The following is a 16,348-nucleotide window of genomic DNA, read 5'->3' as shown; positions in this document are numbered from 1 at the left end:
TGGCTTGTTTCATTTTGTTCTGTTTCCTTGTTCTTTCAGTATGTTGGATAGAGCACCTGATGGACCAATATTCATTGGTTTATGTTTTCTGGTTAGAGCGATGGATGCCATAGGCTTTGCTGCAGCAGTGACAGCTTCGTTTTCTATTCTTGCAAAGGCTTTTCCCAATAATATAGCTACAGTAATGGTATGTACAGAACTATACATTATAGCCAAATGTCCAGAATAAGTATTTGTTTTTTAATGACTCTCATCTTTATGCATTTTGTGTACCAGACAGCCACTGTAACCCTACAGCTCATGTCAGGTGTCTAATATAAGCTCCTCCAATTTAAAAAGCCTGACAAAAAGTCTCTAATTTGAATTAAAAACTATATATGCCTGGATGAATAAACATGATCCAGGTGCAACAAAAGTTATGCAGGTCCTGGAACAATGGAAGGAATAAAGAAGTAAAACTGAGCTCATTCAGTAACATAAACAGGAGTGTTTAAAATAATAAAAACCTTGGTGTCTTTCTGAAGATTAGGAGAGGAGGGATTTTTTTTTTTTTTTAATTCTTGTTGTGATCAGTTTACCAGCCTTGTTTTAAATATGGGTAGGATATTGACAGACAACATACAACTTCAAGCATTTAAAAAATGCTTATATTTAATCTAGTCTTCATGAAAACTGAATTCCTTATGACATAACACAACAAAGGGAAATATCTTGGCTTATCATGCCACTTTCTGCCTAAGGATCAATCTGCTTTAACCAGGTGCTTCAGCGAGCAGTTAAACCATTACATTTGGGATTTTTTTTTTTTTATTCTAAGGTTCCTCCATTCTAGTGGGGACTGTTGCAAAGTGCCGTATGCTGTTGTGTCCAGCTGCACTGGTGATGGCTTCACTAGGAGTAGACACAAGGGAGGGCATGCTGACCCAACTTTGCATGATACTAATGCTGTACCCTACTTATAAAACAGCAAGCCAGTAGCAATGGGAGGAGGGATCTAAGAAGTGGATATGGCTGGAGACTTGGAGTAGGAATAGTGCTGCTGTTAAATTTTGATAATCATTTTGGGGGGGAACGGGGGGGTGGAGTGCATGTGGGAGAACTAAATAAAAGTTTACTTTAAATGTTAAATCCTCCATCTCTTTATACAAGTCTCCCGTTCATAAAGATGGACTTGCTGAACTGGGGCCTCTGTCACCTGTCAGTCTTGTTTCTTCATGAGAGAGATGTCTGCCCTTCAGTGTTATCTCTGAAATCCTGTGAAAATAACTAGAATCATAGTTTGCTGTTAACAAAGCAAAAATCTCAGAAGTAGACCACTACAGCATTGTGAAATAAAAAACAAAAACTGCCCTGTCCCCCTGCACCCCTTCCTAAAGCAAATTAATTCCAAGGAGACACCCAAGTCTGATATACACTTAAGTTTTTACACACATTTTAATTATGGGTGGCCTTTTTAAACCAAAATAGTTATACTGGCAAAAGCCTTATGTAGACAGTTAGTTATACAGTGTAAAGGTGATTTCTATCAGTGTAGTTTTTCTCCTTACTGCATAGAAATAATGATGCTGGTGAAAGCACTACCCCTATTGTGCAAGCAGTACATCTTTCTAGTGCAGACATGCCCTTATGTGAGCTTGTCACTGTTCTATTACTTCCCACTGGATATTATGGCTAACTACTTTTTGTGGTGTGTTTTTTTTTTTTTGTTTGTTTGTTTTTTAAGGAAAATTTCTTAGTCTAAGTATAGGTTGATCCAACGACGTAACTGAAGGGTAGTCAATTATTTTTGTCAAAGTGCAGTTTTTTGGTCAAGGTGTAGTCATGGTCCAGACTCCAGAGAAGAAAATAAATAAAAATATGAGAAATACATTATTGGGCTCCATTCAAAAGCATCTGATGGCCTGGGTTTCGCCAGGGCCGGCTCCAGGCACCAATTCGGCAAGCAGGTGCTTCAGGGAGCCAAGGGGAAGGGGCAGCAAGTTGGGCTCTTCGGAAGCGGGTCCCTTGGTCCCTCTCAGAGGGAAGGACCTGCCGCCGAATTGCTGCCGAAGAAGAAAGCAGCGCAGTGGAGCTGCCACCGATCGCGGCTCCCCCCTGCACCCCCACCGCTTGGGGCAGCAAAAACCCTGGAGCCAGCCCTGGATTTGGCCTGTGGTCCACGTATTGACTACCTGATGGGGACTAATAGTATTGTAAGAGGAGACTAAGTTCACATAGGTCCCCTTCGTCCTATTTTTTTTTTTTTGAGGTATCTTCATAAAAGAATCCAACCTTAGCAGGTCAAGCATACCCATTTTGTGACTTGATGGACTTCATTAGATAGATGCAGGGGTTAAACTTGACCAATTGTATATAAGTAGAAAAGTGCTTCAACTTAAGGCATTTTTCACCCAAGCCCCAAAGAAGTGACTTGATGATGATGGTCTGCAATATGCTTACAAAATTACTTTAGAACCTGAAGAGGAGAACTTAGTATTTGGGAAATGTAGTCACTTCACTGCTGGCCTCTCTGCAGATGTACTGGGTATGTGGAGGTGTTTTGCCCTGGAAACTAGCTATGTTAGTCAGTACTTGAATAGCTAATACCAAAATATAAGAACTATACTTGGTCCTGTCCTCTCTGGGCTGAAATAAGAGGATCAAATTGCTTTTACCTAGACAACTTTCCAGACTCCTTTTGCTGTCCTTGCATGTGAAAGTGATTGTTGATGGATCTGATTTGTTCTAGATCTTGATCAATGACAGAGCCTCACTTCTATTTAACCAACCTCCTCACACTGGATGTGATTTGTCTCCAGACACTTGCTGAAGAATTTGGATGCACCCAAAAAATGTTTGTTCTCTCTCTTTCTCTTCCCTTCTTTAGGGTAGTCTTGAAACATTTACAGGGCTTGGACTGGTGCTGGGCCCACCTATAGGTGGCTTTTTGTTCCAGTCCTTTGGCTATGAAGTCCCTTTCATAGTACTAGGATGCATAGTGCTGATCCTGGTGCCTCTGAACATGTACCTCTTACCAAAATACGGTAGGCTCTTTTCCTTCTTCCTTTGGTTAATATTTCAAGTTTGGGATGGATGGATAGATACATACTCCAGTAAAATATTTTAATTCTTCATGCGTGCAACTATCTGTGTGAGATTTCTGGAGCTGGATCAGGCATCAGAAATCTTCTGGCAAAATTGCAATCGATTTTAATTTTGCAGGATCAGGTCCTTGTTGACGATAACTAAAAATCGTGGATGCACATGGCTTGGAATGAACCAAATATCTTCTGTCCATCCCTGTAAATGCTAGCTTCCTCTGTTGCATTGAATTGCAGTGAGACTTTTCTACATGTCTCTCTTAGCTTTGGGACTGGAAATGATCAATTGTCTTTGCTTAGTAGCATTTTGAGGCTAATTGGAGTCATACAGTACCAAGGACAAATGGATTCCTATGTATTGTATTCCACACAATGCAAGAGATAACGAACACAAGGAAGAGAATCCACCTGCATGCAGTACTTTTGAACTCTGATGCATTTTCGAGAGGAAAAGGTAGTTAGAAAGTAACTGTTGATACAATATGAACAGCCTAATATTAGAAGGTAGTCATCACTAGATTGCTGGAGGATAAAACTAATGGAACAGTTCAGATGTGATAACTTTGGAGGATAAGAACTGCATGACTAAATACTTGAAGCTTTGAAGAAAGCCCACAAGGGAGGGGATGGTAAATATATATATAAAAAAAAAACCTGGGAGAGGAAGCACTGCATATATAATAAGTGTGTATCCTGCTTGCTACCACTACATGGGATATGCTGGTTAACCATTTGTCTGTCTTCAAAAGATGTTTATAGCTTGGATATAAATACTCAATTATGCAGCTTTGGAATTCTGCAGTGTGGAAGTCATTATAATCTTGTAGATGATGATGCATATGAGTAGCAGTCTCAATGTGCACATGTTAAAGTGTGTACAGGAGCGGGGCAATGGAACATAATTAAAAAATGAAAAGACATCACAATGGTACTTGAAATGTCTAGAGTGCATATCCAAGGTGCAGGAAGCCTGACTGGGTAACTGCATGAATATACTAATTGATTTGGTTTGACAACTGACAATCTTTTTTTGTTTTAGTAGCGCATGTCTGAACTAGGAATACCCTGAGAAGGGAGAACTTCCACATGTGGTTTTATGATGCACAATGTGTTAATTTTCTCTTACTGGCAGGGCCGGCTCTAGGCACCAGTGTTCCAAGCATGTGCTTGGGACAGCGCTTTCCAAGGGGCGGCATTCCATCCCCCTCCCCCTTTTTTTGCTTGGGGCACAAAAAGCCAGGACCCGGCACTGAACCAAGATGTTCCCTGTCAGCTGAGGCTTTTAGGCTGAGCGGGAACTGACATTGCAGTTCTGGCTTCAGTCGCTAGATGGCGCACATGGCAGCCTGAGTTGCAGGGGCTGGACTGCAGTTCAGGCTGCCCTGAGCATCATGTCCCAGAGCTGAGCCCGGGCTGCGAGAGGGGCTCAGCTCCGGGGGATGATGCTCTGGCTCCCCAGCGGCAGGGCAGCCTGAACTGCAGTCCAGCCTGTGGGTGAGGACCCGGGGAGGGAGGGAAGTGGGGCCTGGCATGCAGGGAGGGTCCTGCTGCTGCTCCGCTCTGTCTTGCCAGGTGCAGCGTGAGGTTTCCCCGCCCGAGTGGGCTGTGCAAGGCACCGCCGGGCTGGGCAGGGGGTGCGGATCCTGGCTCGCGCACTGACAGGGCGAGTGGCTGGGCAGCCCGAGCTGCCAGGGGGCTGCCACCACACCCTCCTGCCCCGGGACCCAGCCCGCTGCTCACCTCCCCCGCCTCAGCTCCGTGCTGCCTGCCGTGGGTGGGGAGAGGCAGAGCCCAGCTCCGAGCGGGGCAGCAGATACTGCCCCGCCAGGGGACCCCCGTGGCTCGGGCACCTGGAGGTCAGTGTCTGTCCTCTTGGCTCTGCCTGCACAGGGCTGGGGAAGCAGCTGTTAGTGCCTACCTCTCTGAGCCCCCAGCACTCCCACACCGCTCCTCCTGCCTGAACCCTCTTTACTAGATCCCCATCCCTTTCTGGGTACAAGGTTTGAGGGTTAATCCTTATGCTTTCCATGTGCATTTGGAGTACTAAAGATGGGGCTGAGGGGGAGAGGGTGAGATTTATACTAAAATGAAATAAAAATAGGAGAAACAGTTTGATCCCCACTGCAAGTGTAAACGGGGATTGCTGTGGTGAATGAAGAGGTCATGTTTCAGGGGGGAGCCCAGGGCTGAGGTGGCAGGAGGTAGGGGGCAGCCAAAAATTTTTTTGTTTGGGGCAGCAAAAAACCTAGAGCCGGCCCTGTTTACTGGTCAGAATGAATTATTAGATTATCTAGTTTGATCTTACGTAATGGCAAATGGTGTACTGTAGAGAGATGGCTGCATTTCATATTTTTGCCTATTCACTTAATAGGCAATAGCCCAATTACTTTAATCTAAGATGAAAGCATTAAGTAGGAACATTTAAGTTCTGTTTTCTTTGTCCAGCTTCCAATTTTCGAGGCTTTAAAAAAAAAATCTGATCTCATAACACAGCTCATGGTTGGACATTAACATTGTAAATTTTACTTGTTTGAGATTCCCACTGCTTTGAAGATGGCTGTGGGAGAATATTGAGTCTTGCAAGCAAGAGAGTGGGTTATGAGCATATCAGATTAAACACAATCCATGCTACCAAATGAACACAGTTTTTTCTTCTCTTAAAACAGATGCAATCGCTACCAAGGAATCCTTCTGGATGCTCGTTACTCTGCCAAAAGTTGTATTTCTCTGTTTTACTAGATTTTCACTAAGTGCATGTTTAGGCTTTCTGGATCCCACTATGTCACTGTTTGTTTCAGAGAAGGTGAGTTATCTTAATGTGTAACAGATGGGTTAATGAATTCAGCAATATAGAGTACTTTAATTGAAATATTTTAAAATCAATGTCCTAATAAATTCTGTTTTATCAAACGTGTTCGTCATTGGCATTAGCCGAGCTTAATACTGTGGTGTTGACTTGCCATTGAAAGTAATTTGATTTCCGCAGTGCTGGGCACCAGCAGCTCCTTTTAACTTCATTTGGAATCCCTTTGCTCTCTTTAATATGTTCTCCCTCCCTCCCCCCCTCCACTTAAACTGTTTCAACAGTCTAGTCTGAAGACACTATCTTGGCCTTGTCACTTATCCATCTTAATGGATAAGTGACACTTGTTTGTATGCTCGCATGACATGCTGAAATGAAGTGTATGCTAACAAAATCATTAGGTATGTATTAATGTTGTTGTCATTGTGTTTTTCCCCATCAGGGAACTTGAAAAACAAGCTTAATTGCATCTTTGCCAAGTGCCATTTTTTTTTCTTGATTTCTTACCCACTCTGGATAAGTATGAACAGATAATGCATGTGTGAATGGCAGAAGGGTTCATATGATTGGGTAAGAAGAGTATTTACAGACTTTGAGGTTTCAGTTGAAATAGCTGCAATCTTGGAATATTTGAATTGACTGAGCTCTTCAAATCTAGAATTGCGAATTGTTGATGCCATTGGCCTATAAAACTAGGGAAAGGCAAATGGCAAGTAAACCAAGCCTACTCTACAGTATTCTAACTTCTCCATTCTATTGTTTTTGCATCAATGAGACCCCGTTCTTCTCCTTGCCATGCCCTGTTCTGAATCCCTCTTTATATCAGACAAAGTGGGTGAGATCTTTTTTTATGGGACCAACTTTTGTTGGGGTGAAAGAGAGAAGCTCTTGAATTACACAAAACTCTTCTCCAGGTCTGGGAAGGTTATTCAGAGTGTCTTAGCTAAATACAAAGTGGAACAGGTGGTTTAGCATAAGAAGTTAATACATATTGTAAGGGACCATTCAAGGTGAAGTGGCCCATTAACACCTCTGTAGTCATAGGACAAAAAAGTGGGGTTAGTGAGTTACAGATGGTTGTAATAAGCCATAAATCCAGTGTCCTTTATTAAGACCTTGATTGCCCTTCATGTGGGAACGAATGATACGGCTAGTTACTCGCTGGACTGTATCAAGGAGGACTATGCCAGACTGGGGAAGAGGCTCAAAGACATCGAGGCTCAGGTGATCTTCAGTGGGATTCTGCCGGTTCCTAGAGCGGGGCGACGAAGGAGTGACAAGATTATGGCGATCAACAGATGGCTTAGGGAGTGGTGTTATAAGGAGGGCTTTGGGATGTACGGTCACTGGGAAGCGTTTACGGATAGATGACTGTTCGCTCAGGATGGACTTCATCTAAGCAAAGAGGGAAATAGAATTCTAGGATGGAGGCTCGCCGACCTCATCAAGAGAGCTTTAAACTAGGAAGTTGGGGGAGATGGTTGGGAGATCTCCACGCCGGAATATAACCTGGAGAGGGAAGTAAACAAAGTGAGAGGGGATACCCTTGTGGTCCCAAGATTTGATCCAAGGAGGAATAGTGGAGAAACCAGAGTAACGGGTGATGCTGGTGGTAAAAGGTCTCTGCACGACGGGGGAAAGAATGTCACTGATGCCAAACGCCGAAAGTTAAAAGGTCTGTACACTAATGCGAGGAGTCTAGGTAACAAGATGGAGGAACTGGAGTTACTAGTGCAGGAAGTGAAACTGGATATTATAGGGATAACTGAAACCTGGTGGAATAGTACTCATGACTGGAGCACGGGTATTGAAGGCTATGTGCTGTTTAGAAAAGACAGAAAGAAAGGCAAAGGTGGTGGAGTAGCCTTGTACATCAATGATGACATTAACTGTAGCGAAATAAGAAGCTATGGAATGGATAAGACAGAGTCTGTCTGGGCAAAAATCACATTGGGTAAAAAAGCAACTAGAGCTTCCCGTGAGATAGTGCTTGGCGTGTGCTACAGACCGCCGGGATCTGATTGGGATATGGATAGAGACCTCTTTAATGAAGTAAACACAAAGGGGAAATGTGTGATTATGGGGGACTTCAACTTCCCGGATATAGACTGGAGGACGAGTGCTTGCAAGAATAATAGGGGTCAGATTTTTCTGGATGTGATAGCGGATGGATTTCTTCATCAAGTAGTTGAAGTACCTACGAGAGGAGATGCCATTTTAGATTTGGTGTTGGTGAGCAGTGAGGACCTCGTAGAAGAAATGGTGGTAGGGGACAACCTTGGTTCGAGTGATCAGGAGCTGATTCAGTTCAAACTAGATGGAAGGATAAACAAATGTAGATCTGGGATTAGGGTTTTTGACTTCTCGAGGGCTAATTTTAAAGAGTTAAGGAAATTAGTTAGGGAAGTGGATTGGATGGAGGAATTAGTGGATTTGAATGCGGAGGAGGCCTGGAATTACTTTAAGTCGCAGCTGCGGAGACTGTCGGAAGCCTGCATCCCGAGAAAGGGGAAAAAAACCATGGGCAGGAATTGTAGGCCAAACTGGATGAGCAAACAACTCAGAGAGGGGATTAGACAAAAGCAGACAGCTTACAGGGAGTGGAAGAAAGGCAGGATCAGTAAGGAAAGCTACCTTGGTGAGGTCAGAACATGTAGGGATAAAGTGAGGAAGGCTAAAGGCCGCATTGAACTGGACCTTGCAAAGGGAATCAAAACCAATAGTAAAAGGTTCTACAGCCACATAAATAAGAAGAAAACAAAGAAAGAAGAAGTGGGGCCGCTATACACTGAGGATGGAATGGAGATTAAGGATAACCTAGGCATGGCCCAACATCTAAACAAGTACTTTGCTTCAGTTTTTAATAAGACTAGTGAACCTTGCGATGATGGAGGGATGATAAACGGGAATGTGGATATGGAAGTGGATATTACCGCAACTGAGGTAGAGGCCGTACTTGAACAGCTCGATGGGACGAAGTCGGAGGGCCCGGACAATCTCCATCCGAGGATATTAAAGGAACTGGCGTGTGAAATTGCGAGCCCGTTAGCGAAAATTTTTAAGCAATCGGTAAACTCGGGGTTGTGCCGTATGATTGGAGGATTGCTAATGTAGTTCCTATTTTTAAGAAAGGGAATAAAAGTGATCCGGGTAATTATAGGCCTGTTAGCTTGACATCTGTAGTATGCAAGGTCTTGGAAAAAATTTTAAGGGAGAAAGTAGTCAAGGACATAGAGGTCAATGGTAATTGGGACGAATTGCAACACGGATTTAGTAAAGGTAGATCGTGCCAAACCAATCTGATCTCCTTCTTTGAGAAGGTGACGGATTACTTAGATAAAGGAAATGCGGTAGATATAATTTACCTAGATTTCAGTAAGGCGTTCGACACGGTTCCGCACGGGGAACTGTTAGTCAAATTGGAAAAGATGGGAATGAATTTGTAAGTTGGATAAGGAACTGGTTAAAGGGGAGACTCCAGAGGGTCGTATTGAAAGGTGAATTGTCAGGCTGGAAGGAGGTCACTAGTGGAGTACCTCAAGGATCGGTTTTGGGACCGATCTTATTTAACCTTTTTATTACTGACCTTGGCACAAAGAGCGGGAATGTGCTAATAAAGTTTGCGGATGACACGAAGCTGGGGGGCATTGCTAACACGGAGAAGGACAGGGATACTATTCAGGAAGATCTGAACCACCTTGTAAACTGGAGTAATAGAAATAGGATGAAATACAATAGTGAAAAGTGCAAGGTTATACATTTAGGAATTAATAATAAGAATTTTGGATATACGTTGGGGGCGCATCAGTTGGAAGCGACGGAGGAGGAGAAGGACCTTGGGGTGCTGGTTGATAGCAGGATGACTGAGTCGCCAATGTGATACGGCTGTTAAAAAAGCAAATGCGATTTTGGGATGCATCAGGCGGGGTATTTCCTGCAAGGATAAGGAGGTGTTAGTACCGTTATACAAGGCGTTGGTGAGACCCCATCTGGAATACTGTGTGCAGTTCTGGTGTCCCATGTTCAAGAAGGATGAATTCAAACTGGAACAGGTTCAGAGACGGGCTACAAGGATGATCCGACGAATGGAAAAACTGCCTTATGAAAGGAGACTCAAAGAGCTTGGCTTGTTTAGCCTGGCCAAAAGAAGGCTGCGGGGGGATATGCTTGCTCTATATAAATATATCAGGGGGTTAACGTTAGGGAGGGAGAGGAATTATTTAAGTTTAGTACTAATGTAGGCACGAGGACGAATGGGTATAAACTGGATATTAGGAAGTTTAGACTTGAAATTAGACGAAGGTTTCTAACCATTAGGGGAGTGAAGTTCTGGACAGCCTTCCGAGGGAAGTAGTGGGGGCACAAGACTTTCCTGGCTTTAAGACAAAGCTTGATAAGTATATGGAGGGGATGTTATGATAGGATTGTTAATTTGGGCAATTGATCTTGGATTACCTCCAGATAGGTCTGCTCAATGATCTGCGGGGTGATGTTGGATGGCATGGGAACTGAGTTACTGCAGAGAATTCCTTCTTGGGTGCTGGCTGGTGACTCTTGCCCACATGCTCAGGGTTTAGCTGATCGCCATATTTGGGGTCGGGAAGGAATTTTCCTCCAGGGCGGATTGGCAGGGGCCCTGGAGGTTTTTCGCCTTCCCCTGCAGCGTGGGGCACGGGTCGCTTGCTGGCGGTTTCTCTGCAGCTTGAGGTCTTCAAACCAATTTTGAAGATTTCAATAACTCGATCCTGGGATAGGGGTTGTTATAAAATTGGATGGGTGGGGTTCTGTGGCCTGCCTTGTGCAGGAGGTCAGACTAGATGATCAGATTGGTCCCTTCTGACCTATGAGTCTATGAGTCTAGCAGCATTATGAATTTTAAGCTCCAGGCTCATCTTTTGAAGGTGTTTTGCAGGTTTCCTTTGAAGAGGAGAGCTGAGAGGTTAGATACGGAGTGATAGTTTTGTGAAAAGTGTTCACCCATATGTGATAAGGTGTTTTTGTCTTATCACTTTTCTGTGCAAGTTTATTTGACAGCATAGTGATTGTCTGGTTGTTCGGGCATTGAGTGCACTGGATGAGGAGGTAAACTACACATTGTGATAGGCATGTGTAGAGCTCCTGGATCTTGAACGGTGTGTTGTGGTGGGGTATTGATCATTATAGCAGTGGAGATATTCCTTCTGTTGTTCTGTCAGAGTCTGGTGCCATTTTGAGTTGATGGGCCCTAGTCTGTAGGGAGCTTGCTTCTGATGAGTTTCGTGAGGTTGTGGGGGAGGGGGTTGCTTCAAGGCCAGAAGAGGTGGTTCAGGAAATGTTTTTTTTCAGGATGTGGTCCCCACTGAGCATGGGTTGTAATTGTTTAATGATCCTCTATAAGGGTTCCAGTGTGGGGTGATAACTGACAAGTGGGGATATATCAGAACTTTTGTTTTTCTGTAATGGAGCAAGCTCTCTCGGGCTATCAGAGAGGCCTGTTCTGTGATATGATCCACTCCTCTGTAGGACTGTCTTTATTTAGTGAAGATGGTTTTAGGTGTGTTAAGGTATGTATCTCTGACTTTCTTCTCAAAGCATGTTCTGTGGTATCTACAGCCAGGCTGTCAGATAACAGATTTCTTGGTGTATCTGGGGTAGTTACTGGACCTGTGTAGGTAGGTATGGTGATCAACAAGTTATTTGTATATAGCTGTCAGGTTCCTTCTGGAATATGTGAAGTGCAAGAGATGGTTCTTCAGTTTTTCTAAAGTCCTTTTGCAAAGTTTTTTATTTATCATATTTGAAGTTGTATGTAGTGGTTAGAGGGCTATAGATGCTGAGCCCTCTGGGGACGATTTGTTTCTTGCATCTACTCAGGAAGTAAATGCCGCTGTTAACTTTCTTTTTTTTTTTTTTCCATGTTGTAGAATTTCCATTTCAATGGCAAAATTCAGTATCTTTTGTTGTTGTTGTTGTTGTTGTTTGACTTGTTCCTAGGATATTAGAGAGACATAGTGGATGAAGCAATAGCTTTTACTGGACCAACTTTTGTTTGGAGAAAGAGACCTACAACTCCAAATATGGTGTACAGAGCTGCAGAAGGACTTCAGAAAAACTAAGAAACCATCTCTTGCGCCTCCCATGCTCCAAGAGAAATCACCTCATACAAGAAATTATCATGTACCCCCACATGATAGAAAGGGGGAAAAAAAAAGTCAAGAAACCTACCTGGAGATCATGCAAAAACCCTCAAACAACTTTTAAAAAAAATAAACTAACCACTGTCAAACACACGCAAACAAAAAGTGGAACCAACTACAGCAATTCCACAACCCACAGCACTTTGCCTCTGAGATAAACCAGGGCAATAGAACCTGATGCACGAATGCTGCATGACAACCAAACATAATCAATGTATCAAGAGTACCCCTAATTGCAGCTGAATTATCTGTACTTTACAAGGGACCAAAATTCTGCCCCACCACAGGCCCTGATACCATACTATCATGTGGAAAACTAGAATAACTCTTTCACTGACTCTGCCTCCAAGTATTCTTTCACAACAATGACAACACTGCCTACAACTGCCATGTCCCCACACACAGTTATAAGAAAAAAAAAATGACTGGACATCTAAGTTCCCTCTAAGCTGTGTGGTCGCATTAAGTGTCATGCAGGTGTTCAGGGCTGTGGTAGGGAGACATGCTTCTCTCCCTGCCCTAGACCTGCTGGGGATGAGGAAGAGGCACCCTGGCCCCAGCCCAGTCCTGGGTTTGCCAGTGTAAGGAGAGGCACCTCTTCTCCTTCCCCCCCCCCCAGCCTAGGTGCTGTGGTAGGGGAAGGAGAGGGAGAGTGCGTGCTGGGGGAGTCCTCTCTCTCTCTCTCTCTCTCTCTCTCTCTCTCTCTCTGCCATAGTGCTGGGGCAGCCTGCACCCCTCACCCCAGAACCTGCACCCCCAGCCAGATCCCTCACCCCTTGCATCCCAGCCCTGAGTCCCTTATCACTGTCCCCACACCACCAGCCAGATCCCTCACCCCTCGCATCCGAACCCCAGCCCTGAGCCCCTCCCACTCTCCAAACCCCTTGGCCCCATCCCCACCACATGAATTTTATGTGCACCAATATGGAGGTGATGGTGCACATAACACAATTCATTCCGCACATGCGTGGGGAAAACTAGAGGGCACGCTGATAGACACCCCACAGTGGACAAAACCACACATTGATTGCTTCAGGAAAAAGAGAGGCTGTGAAATCCTTAACAAACATCATATCCATCACAATATTTCCACTGCCAAGAGAACAGCTGTACAGTCCCTGAAATTCAACTACTAGATAATGATCAAACCTGCAGACAAAGGGAGTATTGTTGTAGTCATCATGGTTGAGAATTACATCAGTGAGGTCAGCTGACAACTTTCCAACAATGCCTACTATAATGAACTTAAAGAACACCCCACACCACAATTCTCCAAGGAATTTAAAGATACTATCAAATCCTTCCTCAAACAACTCCAAGAGAAACACTACAACTTCATCCTGCACAAAACCACCCTAGGGATCTTCTACATGCTTTCTGAGATACACAAAGAATGGAACCCAGGCAGACCCATCATACCTAGCCATGGCACTCTTACTGAAGGAATATCCAGACTCATAGACACCATCCTCAAACCACTCACCACACAAGGTCAGCTTCATCCAGGACACATGAAACTTCCTGCAGAAACTCTGCAATATTAAGAAGCTCCCTCAAAACACCATCCTTGCCACCATGAATGTCACTTCTCTATACCAACATTCTTCACAATGACAGCATCACTGCCTACCTCAAATATCTACAAGATAATGATTAACACTCAGATATCCACCCCAAACATATCACCAAACTCATCTATTTCATCCTCACCCATAACCATTTCACAATCAACAACAAACAGTTTGTTCAAAGCATGGAGACAGCCATAGGTATTAGGATGGCTCCCCAATATGCCAACCTCTTCATGGGCCACCTTGAGGAAGAATTTTTGGACAAATGCACCATGAAACCGTTGTACCAAAGATATATGGATGACATTTTCATCTTCTCAACAGATGACCTAAACTCCCTCAGATTTCCACCACAACTTCAACAAACCACCACACATCCACTAAACTCTCTCTCGAATGCTCCCCCACCACCATCAACTTCCTGGAGAATACAATCAGCTTCAACAATGGATCCCTACAGAAAACTGTACACAAGAAACTCACGTATCACCACACTTGACTTCACAGATCCAGTAACTACCCCAAACACACTATGCTGGGCACTGATACCACAGAATATGCTTTTGAGGAGAAAGTCTGGGATACATATCTTACTACACTTAAAACTGCCTTCATCAGACACGGACACTACACCAGAGATGTTACATAGATTGCATTAGGGAACAGGCCACCTAAACACCCTGAAAGAACTTTCTTCAATATGGAAATAACACTGTCTCTGACTGCACAACCCTAGTTGTCACCGATCATCCCATACTGGAACCCATACTGGTATCCATTTAAATAATTACAACCCATACTCGGTGAGGACCCCATTCTGAAAGAAATCTTTCCTAAATCCCCTCTTTTGCCCTTGAAACAACCCCTTACCTCTCCAAATTCATCATCAGAAGTAAGCTCTCCACAGACCAGAACCCACCAGCTCCTGCCATAACAGAAGCAAAACCTGAAGATATATCACTATAGGTACAATGATCAATACCCCCCACAATGCACCTTTCAAGATCCATGAGTCCTACACCTGCCTATCACATGTGGTGTACTTCATTGAGCGCACTATATTCTCCAATAAATAACTAATAACCAGACAGTTGTCATTCTCTCAGATAACTCTCAAAGAAAAATGATGAAAGACAAAAACACATATCACTGGTGTTTGAACACTTTTTTTCATGAAACAATCACTTCATATCTGACTTCTCAGTCCTTCTCCTCAAAGGAAAACTGCACAACACTTTCAAAAGGCAAGCCTGGGAGCTTAAATTCATAACTTTGCTAGACACTAAAATCATGGTTTTAATAAAGGTGTAGGATTTATGGTTTATTACAACAATTTGTAACCCACTACCCCACCTTTTTTGTCCTCTGAGCAGGGTGTTAATGAACCACTTCACCTTAGGTGGACCCTTAGCATATATGCTAACTACTTATGCTAAACAATCTGTTCCATACCTTGTATCTAGCTGTGATATTTTGAAAACCTTCCCAAGACCTGGAGAAGAGCTCTGTGTAGCTCAAAAGCTTGTCTTTTTTTCATTAACAGAAGGTGGTTCAATAAAAGATATTGCCTCACCCACCTTGTCTCTCTCATATCTTGGAACCAACATGGCTCCAACAACACTTCTGTTTGCAGTGTTTGTTTTTTTTACCTTGTTTTTTGTTTTTTTTTAAAGAAATCAAGTCACTAATTTTTTCCAGTTTAAAAGCCATCTTAAAGGGAAGTCATGCTGTTAAATAAATTCACCTAGTAGGAAGGTACAAATGCTGTAGTATTCTACTATTAATAAAACTAAAAACTGGAGGAGATATAAACACTAGAGCCACTTGTACTGAACTCTGAGATCTAGATTTTAAACACCTCAGATTCTGAGCTGTTAAAATGCACCCTTCTGAATTGGGGGCAAATTTGTCAACTTTTGAGATTAGACTTGAACCCTATGTGTCTGTGGAGTAATGGAACCTGATGAATTGAAGAGATTTGGGGTAAGGGGGAACCCCAAAACTACTGCTGATACACAAATATTAAAAAATATATTTTTCATAAGGAAGTTTATTGGCTTCAGCCACTTAGCCTAAAATGTGATTCTTATGGAATACTTCAATCATTCTGTGCTTTTTTTTTTTAACTTTATTTTACAGTTCAAATTACCAGCTGGTTATGTGGGTTTAGTATTTCTAGCTTTGGCACTCTCCTACTCCCTGTCTTCACCATTACTTGGGCTTCTAAGTGATAAAATGCCAGTGAGTAAAATCTCTTATTGCTTGTATAGTATCATATGTACATGACTAGCTTAAATATGCAAAGTAAAAAGCAGAGAAGTCTCTTTTCTGAAGTCTTAGACCAGGACCTCAATTCTGCAAAGGGATGCATCTGCCCAGGCCTCTATACCTGCATGGAGTCCCATTTTCTTAAAGTCAGTGGATCCCTTCATAGGATCTTGGGCTACATTAAGATCACAAATATACTTGTTCATTATCTTTACTATTTCGATGTACATTATAGCTGATATACATCTGGATTTTTAGATGGGCTAAATGCATGGTCGGCCTCTTAGATGTAAAAAAAGGGGGGTGGGGGGAGAGATTGAGCATTGGCCTGCTAAACCCAGGGTTGTGAGTTCAATCCTTGAGGGGGCCACCTAGGGATATGGGGCAAAATCAGTACTTCATTCTGCTAGTGAATGACCCTTCAAGGTTCCTTCCAGTTCTATGAGATAG

General features: G+C 43.2%; 1 protein-coding gene across 1 annotated transcript in view; it reads left to right on the top strand.

Moving 5' to 3' along the window:
- The window catches only part of LOC115649398 (MFS-type transporter SLC18B1-like), a 42,323-nt gene that overhangs the window by 14,673 nt on the left and 11,302 nt on the right, over nt 1-16,348 (top strand). Inside the window, exons 5-8 of the mRNA XM_030558339.1 lie at nt 40-187; nt 2,867-3,023; nt 5,747-5,883; nt 15,770-15,871. Of these exons, the coding sequence (XP_030414199.1) occupies nt 40-187; nt 2,867-3,023; nt 5,747-5,883; nt 15,770-15,871 (544 nt within the window). The remainder of the gene's footprint in view (nt 1-39; nt 188-2,866; nt 3,024-5,746; nt 5,884-15,769; nt 15,872-16,348) is intronic.

The sequence above is a fragment of the Gopherus evgoodei genome, chromosome 3, assembly GCF_007399415.2.
Source record: "Gopherus evgoodei ecotype Sinaloan lineage chromosome 3, rGopEvg1_v1.p, whole genome shotgun sequence".
Lineage (NCBI taxonomy): Eukaryota > Metazoa > Chordata > Testudines > Testudinidae > Gopherus > Gopherus evgoodei.
This window is presented reverse-complemented; position numbering and strand designations above follow the sequence as displayed.